This window comes from Anguilla anguilla, chromosome 18 (genome assembly GCF_013347855.1).
Source record: "Anguilla anguilla isolate fAngAng1 chromosome 18, fAngAng1.pri, whole genome shotgun sequence".
Lineage (NCBI taxonomy): Eukaryota > Metazoa > Chordata > Actinopteri > Anguilliformes > Anguillidae > Anguilla > Anguilla anguilla.
The window spans coordinates 18,514,241-18,524,952 of record NC_049218.1 but is presented as its reverse complement, the minus strand read 5'-3'; the positions used below and the strand labels follow the sequence as shown (position 1 = coordinate 18,524,952).

The 10,712-nt window shown below is 41.8% G+C and overlaps 1 protein-coding gene across 2 annotated transcripts in view; it reads right to left on the bottom strand.

The window, feature by feature from the left end:
• Positions 1-6,363: 6,363 nt before the first annotated feature.
• The window catches only part of lrrc1 (leucine rich repeat containing 1), a 45,031-nt gene continuing 40,682 nt past the window's right edge, over positions 6,364-10,712 (bottom strand). For both annotated transcript variants that reach the window (XM_035400704.1, XM_035400705.1), the window contains exons 13-14: positions 8,537-8,676; positions 6,364-7,897 (exon numbers count right to left, since the gene is read on the bottom strand). In XM_035400704.1, coding sequence (XP_035256595.1) covers positions 7,739-7,897; positions 8,537-8,676 — 299 coding nt within the window. In that variant the 3' untranslated portion in view covers positions 6,364-7,738. The remainder of the gene's footprint in view (positions 7,898-8,536; positions 8,677-10,712) is intronic.

The window sequence follows — 10,712 nt, the reverse complement described above, 5'->3', positions numbered from 1 at the left end:
AATAGACCAGGCATGAGAGTACCAGGGCCTGGATTGTGAGATGTGAAGAGTGAGGATCAGATCCTTATTATGTTGTAACATCTAATTCCCCAGAGCTACAGTACATGGAAGGAGACAGAGGGTCGATTGTCTTGGGTAACCCTTAGTGTTCTCATGATAGAGGTGCTCCGAGTGAACTCTTCATCAGGACTGAAGGGGAGTTATATCAGTGGTGAGGACTAAATGAACGGGAATGGAAAGCATTTCAGTTTTAGTTGCCAACAGTCTGCCCTCCAGCACTACGTGCCATTCAGGCGTGCTCAGATCACATCGCCTGCTGATTGGCAGAGAGAGATGCTAACGAACTGAAAGGTGGCCAAGGCACAGTCAGATTACACAAGAGATGAAACAATAGTCAAACAGGTCGATAAACCGCGCAACTCAGCCAGAACTGCAAATGCTAGTTCAGAATTGTCAATAAATCGCCGTTCTTAATATGCTGCCCGAATGCACCGAACAGACTACGTGCGAGAAATAGCTGAAAATGAAGATGCAAAAAACATTTTTCATTGCTGCAATATTACATTTCTAATAAAATTATAGCAGCATGCAATATAGCAATGCCAAAGATTGTAGCAAAGCCAGTATTAACAAATTCAGCACAAAATATTTATATGCACTGTGATCTCAAGAAACAAATGGAGCTTAACATTTTGTAACACATATGGTGCAGTGCTATATTGGTATTTTTTTTTTAAAGTATGTTGACAGTGGCATTTTTGCTGTTTTGGATTTTTCATTGGATTTGAAATGAATCAATGAAGACATCCATATCAGGTGATTCCTACAGGAATTAAAGCCCCATTTGCAAGTTTTTCAGGGCAAGTTCCCTGTGCATTGCCACTTATATTATTTGCATGTTTTTATCTTTTATATGTAGCCTTTTGATGTAAATTTTTTTTCGATGACACAGTGCAGGCATAGCCCTCCAGGTTCATTTTTTGCCAAATCTCTTTGAAAATGCTTTTATTCCTATACATACTGTCCCCAACCGGACAATTTCATCAGACCACAACAAATCCTGACACAGCAACAATTAACTATTCTTCCTTGACAGAACTATGGAATGGGGAAATCGAATTTTAAATGGAGGACAATTTACACGTCAGATCTTTAATCTGATAATTTACACTGGCTATCATTCAATGTTCCCCATCACTTTTGGTTGTTTCACCTACTTGCCTCGCATCACCAGCTGTCCCACCATGCGATGAATCGCCTCTCATTAAAAATTAATGGAGGCCATGTCTTCACACAAGAGATCCACTTCTTGTCAGTGGATGTGTGGTATTCACCTTTATCATCCAGCCCCTGCTGTTGTCTCGTCGTCCATGGCCTTTTCTCCTAGTAAATAACAAAATGCTACTGCACCCCCTCTTATCCATGCATTCCAGTGTGGATGGGTGGGAGGGCTTCTGGAACAGAGCCTTACTGCCTAGCATTACTTTAATCACTGATAATAAATATCTTTATGACAGTGGTCCTGACTACGATCCTTTTTATTCTGTAAGAATAACAAGGGCCCATCTGAGGATAACTATTCTGTTTTTAAGTGAGTTTCTGTCCTAATTGGCTCGACGGAAACTGTCAGAGAGAGATTCTAATTGCACCAGCCCTTGTTAAGAGTCCCTTGTCTGCCAAGGTTATGTGCAGCCCCTGATCAACATCAGAGTGTAAATCAGCTCACAAAAATTAATAGTCAAGGCTTATTCAAATCTATTCAGGTTTTCTTTATGAAATCCACTGTGTTATTTAACATCTAAGACACCTAAGTTATTCAATTAAGTTATTTGTGGATTCTGAAGTGACCCAGATGCTTCAAATAAGCATCTCCCAGCTGACATTCAGCTTACTGCTACTGACCTGAGTAGATAGCCCAACACTGGACATTCGATGGGGTACTTCGTTTGCCCCTGAGAGGATTGTCAGCTAGATCAAGTCTTGGCTGAAATTAATAGATCAGTTGTTAATTTGCACCACACAGCCTCAGTCTCTCTCATTTTCCAGTCTCATTTTTCATTTTTAATATTATGCTGACCGTTCATTTCTTTGTCAATCAATGCATTAGTTCTACACTATGCTGTAGGAGAAACTATCCTTGGGATTCCACAAGGTTCTTAGTCACTGTGGCCATTAAAGTTTCCCTGAAAAGGGCATATGGGGGGGGGGTGTCTCCCTGTCAGACCATGAGACCATCTTCTGATTGAACAGGCCAATTAACCAAATGAATCTCTCTGTCTCTCTCGGTCTCTCTCTCCAGCTGCTGCCTATTACCACACAATTAAGATGTGTCAATATGCAACAATAAAGACTTCTACAAGATCAAATCAATGTGTGAAATTGAGGTGAAATTCATGCCTAGATTTCTTACTACTCTCGGCCAAAGGTATCAGATGAAACTGCGCTCCACAATCCCCTTGACAACCCAGTTCATATTGAATGGTAGGCAGGCAGTCGTTTGCTATCCTGCACTGTGAATCTGCCACTCGGTAGACAGTCGACAGCGGTTTCGGTTGAATCAAGGACACAATCGGCGGATAAAAAAACGCAGCCATACTCACAATCATTCAGATCTTTTGAGCCATACTCAATAATCCACATTAAATTGCTCGGTAATTTCTCGACAATCAGTTAAGATCGTGAGATCTGCCCTCCCGGGGTGAAGAAAACCTGAATTTCTGGAAAAAGCAAAATAGGTTTACACATGACTGGGTAATTGTGACAGCTCTTATGTTCGTTTTCATCTTTTAGACTGTTAGATTGATGTTTTGCCACTTCTAATGGCAGTGGAACACAGTGCTGCAGTTTCATTATCTCCTCCGTAACAGACAGTAAATTCAGGAGAGGGGACGGCAGCGTGTGGCAGTGAAAAGCCCTATTTTTGTTGCTTGGTGACTGATCAGACGAGTTTCCGGCTCATTCTCTTCTCTCTCTCTCATTGACAAAAATAAGCCTAGCATTAAGATACAGTAGGTCCAAGGATGTTCTTGTTAGGCTGAGGAAATGTGTTTTCCACACATAGATGAACAGCACAGAATGAAAAATCAATCATGCTGGAATGCTGCCAGGCACTCTCAACAGTCAATCAGGGAGAAAAGAACAAAACAGGGAATAAAAAAAGACATGAAAAAAAGATAGGAATGCTAATTTTGCCGATTCATCTCATGGTAGACATCCGCTAAATTCAGAGCAGAATGACTCCAAAGGCCCATAATTGCAGGCTTTAAATCAACTGCATGGAGCCCATGGGGGCAATCTGATAACTGCGTTAGTCGAGTGATCAGACGAGTGCAGGAAGCCAGTGGAGAGATAGTTACTGAAGCAATGCACCTTTAGAGGAGTGTAAGGACTGAAAACATCGATGGCTGTGGGGTCAGCTATGGTGACCAGAAATAAATCTGTGTTCTTTTGCGTATACGTGAACTTCACGTGTTCCAATCCACTGCCGTAGCCTGCTCATCTACTATGTAGTCGGTACAACGTGAGTGTGAGAGTGAATTTTACATTTTTACTGTGTTTTGAAAAAAACCTTTACAATAGATAACGACACTATACTTTCAATGATTTAAGAACACTTTTTTTTTTAAAGACACTAGCTAATTTAATAGATTTTCCTATTTTTCTGAAGCCACGTCATCTGCTCCTCAAAGATTCTGGTATTGTTCACAAATTGAGGGGCTGCAAAAAGGTGGCAGTTAATAAACTGGATATATTAGCATATTCATTAATTATATTAAAGAGTAAGTCCAGGAACAGTATCAGCTCTTTAATAATTAAAATGATTTAAATTAAAAATAAAGTGAAATATACAGGCAGTTCGTGGTAGGACTGTGGCATTTGTGACATTGGTCACTGGCCCAACATTGGCCTTATTCTCAGTTGCAAGGATAAATAATTCCGTTTATCTCCTGTATATGTTGCTGGTACGTTACCATTCCTAGACAGATCCAAACAATACCCACCCCTCTGTTCCTTGGTAGGTCGCTGCATCCCTGAAATATAGGAATTCCTCTTTCAGGCACCTTTTAACTTAACACACTTTCATGTAAAAGTGAATTGTTGGACTAACATTCATGAGCAGTACCACAATGAAACTGAACAAAAAGAAAAAGCTCATTTTACCCTGAACTTCCTCTTAAACAGTATACTCACCCTCTTTTATTTTCATGCAACAATATGACTATTCCAATATGAAGAGGAAGCAGGTGCCACCACTGTTTCCTGGGCCATGTTACTCACCTCAAATTGAGAAGAATAATATTTTGAATACCGAAGTCCCCATCAGGGTCTCAAGAGGTTAAAGTAATTTTGGAATAAAAGCCTACATTTTTGTAAAATGTGCAGAGCAATTTGACACAGGGCAAAAAAGCAATTAGTCAAATCCAGACAACTGCAGCCAAGGCACCACAGCACACAGATGGCAGATAATGACTTGCATATGGGAGTAGAATACTGTACATATACAGACATTTTCTGCTAGTTCTGTGACGTTTATATTAGATTGGCTGTGGCCTAATGCTGTACCTTCAGTTTAAATCTCAGCACAAGCCTAAAGATTCTATTTAAATGTCTTTTGGCCATAGTTTGAGGCTTTTGCTGGTACATTCTCATCCAGTCATTACAGTCAGTCTTTTCCTACATTTTCTTGGTATATGAAGTCAGCCTTTATCACCTCCTGACAATGAGACCACCACTTACCACGTCCTTAAATTTTCAGGTGCTTAAGAGTAAGTTTGACTTCCAACTTAGCATATAATATAAATGATATACAACAAATGCATAATATACCAGAATAATATAAATACAACAAACTGAATTAACAAATTATACCTTTGAATTACGAATAAAATGTTTGAGTCACAGTTACAGTACGTTTGGGCAAAGAGCACATTGTCAGAGAGACGTTGTCAGTATAAATTCTAAACAGGGTTAGGCCTACCATATTAACAAAACAGGAAGTGAAGGAATGTAATCGGCAATTTAAAAGAATGTCTCAAAGAATGAAATAATCCTAGAATTAAGCCTATTAACTGCCTAACAACCTACAGTAGAGGTCTGCACTGGGCTACAAACGAGGCCGGAGCCCACCTTAGCCCAACATTTTACGGCCTGCACACTGTTAAAGATGTTTGGTCACATTAACAATACCAAAACACAGGGTCCAGCTACACACTGGAACAGCTTTCTTTTTCTAAACAGAAGAAACTGAAGTCATCTGAAATACAGAAGAAAGATGGGCAAACACTTTGTACAAAGCAAAAGGGGCTCACATACTCCCTCCATCTCCATATAAACAACCATTATGAACAAAATTATACTTGTGTGTGAACATTAACAGCAATCTTCAGAACATGAATTCCCAATAGACCCATAATCACTCAATCATTCCGTTATTAGCCCTGTGTGTAAATGGGGTTGGTGTGCCAGAAGGAAAAAAAAAAAGAACAGTGTGCTCCCTTCCCCAGCGTGTGTGTTTCAAGGACCGTGAGCATCAATCCTGGCATTGTAATCACACTTACTGTACATGCACTTGCATGCACACACGCATGCACACACATACGCACGCATAAACACACACGCACACGCGCACACACATGCACGTGTGAACACACCCCTCACTGATGTAGAGGCATAATTCCCCACACATACAGTACACACACACACACACACTCACTCTCCACCCACACACACACGCACGCACACCTTACTGATTCAGAGGCATAATTCTCCACACACACACACATATTCAAAGACGATAAGGTGAATGAGGCCACATGAGTGAAAAGGTCATGCAAGGTCAGAGAAAACAAACAAGGCATGGGGCCAAAACAAAACACATGGTTTAGCAGGAGTTTGGTGTAATTAAAGGAAATTAAAATAGGTTACGTGGCGGCCATGTACAGTATATTAAGGGATAAGGGTTTTTAAGAGCCAACATCAGAAGAATTTGATATGGGCATTTTGTTATGACTAAAGGGGGATTTTACAGACTACAAATGTGATGTCCATTAAATAAAATGAAAAGCAAAGGAGAGACTGGTTTGAATTTAATCAAATGGTTGAAAGAAATAACTCAAAGTAACAGCTTTGAGAGGACAGATTAGCATCTGGGAGCTAAGAAATTATTATGGATGTGCAAGTGGAAAAGATATTTATACGGTCTGGCTGTCACTCTCAGAAGTAGCAAAAAAGCAGAGAACAAAGCAAAACTAATGTACAATGAATCTGCAATAGTGATGCTTTAACTCAGACTGAATTTAGTCCAAAATAAATGACTGAGGGTTTGAACAGAGAAATGTCAATGAAATTACAGGAAGAACAAAATATTTTTTGTTGTTTTTTACATCCATTTTATTGTATCAGTGGTTAAAAGTCATCAGAATTTGAGGGCACAGATTTTTATGCCTATTTGAGATAGTATTTTTTTCTTTTGTGCAGCTTGATCATTGAATAAAATAATTAATATAAATCAACATTTAAAAAAAACGATTTCCATGGTTTTTCCTCACAATACATTTAAGAGCAAACAAAATGAAAGAAATTTTGTAGTGTACCATAAGAACAATATGCGGTTTCATTTAAAAAAAAGTCCAGTGCCCTGCATAAGTGCACTGTGTGGTATCAAGCAACTGCATTTTTAAAAATCGCCACTTCACCATGTTAAGATTGAATGAATTAAACATCTGTTCAAAACGTTAAAAGCTGATCATTCTGTCAGATATCGGCGGGTTGTTAAGTAAAACGATACAAAAGTCTCTTGTTCCTCATCTTCGTGTTCTGAAGCACATTTAAAAATGCAGCCTTGGCTTGTAATTTAACATAGCAAAACAGAACTGTGCAAAGAGGTAGACAGCCTAGTCACATGCGCTGATTCCATCTGCAGGAGACTGGTTCAGATGGGTCTCTCCTACCAGTGATTAATGACTAAAGAACACAACAGCTTTACGCTCCAAGCAGGTGAGATTCTTTAAAAAGACTGGTTGTGGACTACAAAAGATTCGAGGCTGCCTACCCATAGACAATAATAAAGTGTGATATGAAGACATTTTTGTTTGTTCATTTTTATAGTTTTTTTTTCTTAAAATAAAATACGTACCAAGTTTCAAGAGATTTAAAAGTCCACCATCGATTAAGAAACTTGCTATACAATTTTTTAAAAAAATTTACACCATCTGAGCTGCCAAAAAAAAGTATAAAAGTATCGATATTCACATAACTATACAATAATTCTATCAGTAGGTCCAAAAATTCCTGGGTATATTATATTGTATCCCAAATATGTAAAAAGAAATATTCACCCAGTGTTTAAAAAATTAAAAACAAAAAATAAAACTATTTATATAGAGATTTTTCAAATGCTGTGATACTCTAGACTTACAATAGTGCAACTACCTATTTTTTTATCTTAAAATTATTTTTATAAAAGCACTGGAATTTATTTTGATTTAAAAAAGAAGCAGACCTGTGCAGATTATTGCCGTGGAAACGAGATGAGTAGAAGGCACGCCGGATCCTGCTTTTTAGCCACAGGACCCAATGGGGGTTTGGAGATGAAGCTGGGTATCGGACAAGAGGGGCCAGGCCGAGACCTCAGACAGACTGGTGCGGGCCAGGGTGCAAGGACAGGATGGGAGGGTTGCTGAGGGGGGGCGGTGGCGGCGAGAGACACAGGAGGTAAAATGTTTCTGAGGTAAGAGTCTCACACAGACGTGGTCACTCTGTCGACAGCGTTATTGACCTCGTTCTTGTTGGAGTCCAGGGCTTTGGCGGCGTTCATGTCGTTGCGGAGGTTCTCCGCTGCCTTCTTCATGGTCTTCAGGTCGCCAGGGTGTGGTGTCGCTCGCCGCAGTAGCGTTCCCTGTGGGGGGGGGGGGGGGGGGGGGGGTGGGGTGGGGCGGGGTGTGGGTGGGGGGGGGGGGGTGACAAGCAGGGTCAGCACGCCATCTAAGGAAGATCACTGAAAGCATACCTATAGCCTCCCCTTTCATTGTTTACCAGCGTGGACGATTTGAACAATGTGATGCAGTGACACAGCCATTTGCAAACCCCATTAACCACGGTTACGGTCAACCGAACTCAGCACGGTCATGGATAATTCTCTACAGCTACTCTTACTGCTCCTGGCAAAAGAAGAAAAGGAGCATTACTGGGGGATTTAGACTGCATGTTTGCTGGGATGTGAACACATTATTTTAGAAACATGGAGCGCTCCAATTATCACTGGTATACAGCAGCTTCCAGTGAAACAAATGGAGGTTTGCACACATACGCAACGACATGTCGTCAACCCACATATGGCTAGCATGGCTAAACGGCTATGTTTTGGATTTTGTTTCTGTTTTCAATATCCTTTAATAATGTGATGCTTAATAGAAGAAGGGCCACCAAGCCCTACTGGCTTCAACAGATTGAAGCCATTTCTGCTATCTGAACGGGGAGGAATGCTGATCTCATATTCTACCTTGCCAGATGCCTCACAACCCCCAAGCTGACTAACCTTCTCGTCATCATCGTCGTCATCTTCCTCCAGGAAGCGGATGGCACTGATCCTATTGGCAGCTCGGTCGTCCCAGGTGTCGTCTGCCATGTCGTTCACCAAGCTCTCCAGAGCACCACAGCGTGCAAGGTTATCCATGCCTGGAACCAGAGTCACTCTCATTCACACACCTTTATTTATCAAGGTTATAAAAGCCTGAAACCAGGTTTATTCTAAGGTTTAGTCCAAAGACATATCATTTAGGGACTATGGATGTCAGGTCATCATTGTAGATTAAAATTTGTTCTGAATTGAGCATCATAGTTAAATAAAGATCTGCTATTCTCATTCACACCTTTATTTACTCAAATGGGTTACAACACGAACCCTTATCCTCTCAACCTGATTTCTGCACAAACTCGTATTCACCGTTCATTCAGACTCGGTTCAGCACGAGCCCTGACTGACTGCTTTCAGAATGAACCTTCATTCTTTCACAGTCTTTGCAGCACACATTTTCATTTTCCCAAACTGGTTTGAGAACAATTCCTTCAGTCAAACTGCCACTTACTCCTGCCTCCCACGCAGTGCAACATGCCCCTTCCTGCGGTGCACTACGAAAACATGCAGACGTTCTCAAAATCTTTACTGCACGACTTTCAGAAAAATAGTACAGCAGTCTTTTTAGCTTATTAGTAGAAATTAACTATTTTCTCAGGAGGCATCTTCATCAAAAGCCATTTAAACTAACTTTAAACAACTAGCAAACAAGCATACCTTTTTATAGAAGCAATGTACATTTAGCTCAAGGGTACAATCTGTGACACACCCAGTATTTGAACCTGTAACTTCTTTGTTAAAAGGCCAGATGTTGCACTATATTGCACTGCTGAAGAAGACTCGCTCCCTCTCTCCCCGCAAAAACAGAAAAGAAAAAGAGCTGCAGTCTAGAAGCTGGCAGATGAGGGCTCTAAGCTACAGATCACAGTTTCAAATCCCCAGCTTAGGCCCTGGCTTACTGCAAGACAATCTACCCCCGCCCCCACCTTCCACCTTCCACCAGCCTTACATCTTCATCCGCTCCAAGCAAGGGCTATCTGGAACCACGAGGAGTGCACGGCAACGGAGCGCAGGCTCCACACAGCCATTCACCCGCAGCGTCGGAGGCGGCCCTGCCACTCAGGAAACGGGGGCGTCGCTCGCACTAAATAACTGCACCGCGGTGAGAGACAGGGCGGGATTGGACAGGGCGTCAATTTTGACGCTCTGCTGCCTGTAACCGGCACGCACGAGAAGTCTCTGAGCCCACGCTAAGACTCTTCAGCCGTCCAATCCCAAACGGCGGCTCTGAAATCAGAGGATCCCAGAGCCTTGGGGAGAGCACCATTACCAAGTCTGGGGAAACCCCCTCGACAATGTCCAAGAACGGATGAGGACCAGATCAACACGCTTCATCGCACTTCTCAGAGCAAACGAGAAGTTTAACCTCAAAAGACCGGGTCAGGCCAATTAAAAAGACAACGACATATGGGAGGGTGGCTACTGGCAGTGACACAGGGTGTTATTAACATACTAACAGTTCTGTCTAGACCATTCTTGGCACAGAGAGGTTGGGAACATGCCAAGAGATTTATGCAGAGCCAGAGATGATGTCTGCGCAGAAAATGAGAAATACCTGAGCAGCCTCCCGCACCGTTGCGATAAGATCGCAGCTCAGCTTGTGCGACTGACCCAGTTTGGTACCGTGTGGTCGGGTCGAAGCGAGCCAAGACGTAATGGAGCCCAATCAATGAATAAATGAGCCCCCGAGGAACACTGGTGTAGCATGTGTTCCGAGGTAAGACGATTCAAATGCGGGAGACTGAAACGGACATTGAGATAACGAGCAAGAGGGAGAGAGGGATAGAGAGTGAGAGAGAGGGCAAGGACAGAGAGAGATGGAAAGAAGAGAGGAGAGAGAGGGAGAGGACAGAGATAGAAAGAAGGGAGGAGAGAGGGACAAAAGAGAGATGATAGTGAGAGAGAAGAGAGAGAGAGGAAGAGTGTGTGTGAGAGAGAGAGAGTGTGAGAAAAAGAGACTTGCATGATAGCTAAGCTGTGTCCAGATAATCAGATCTAATGGGTTACAGCTAACCCTAACCCACCACCCTTGGTTCTCAGCATCCAATGCATCTTTCAGCTTTTAAAATCCAGTCAA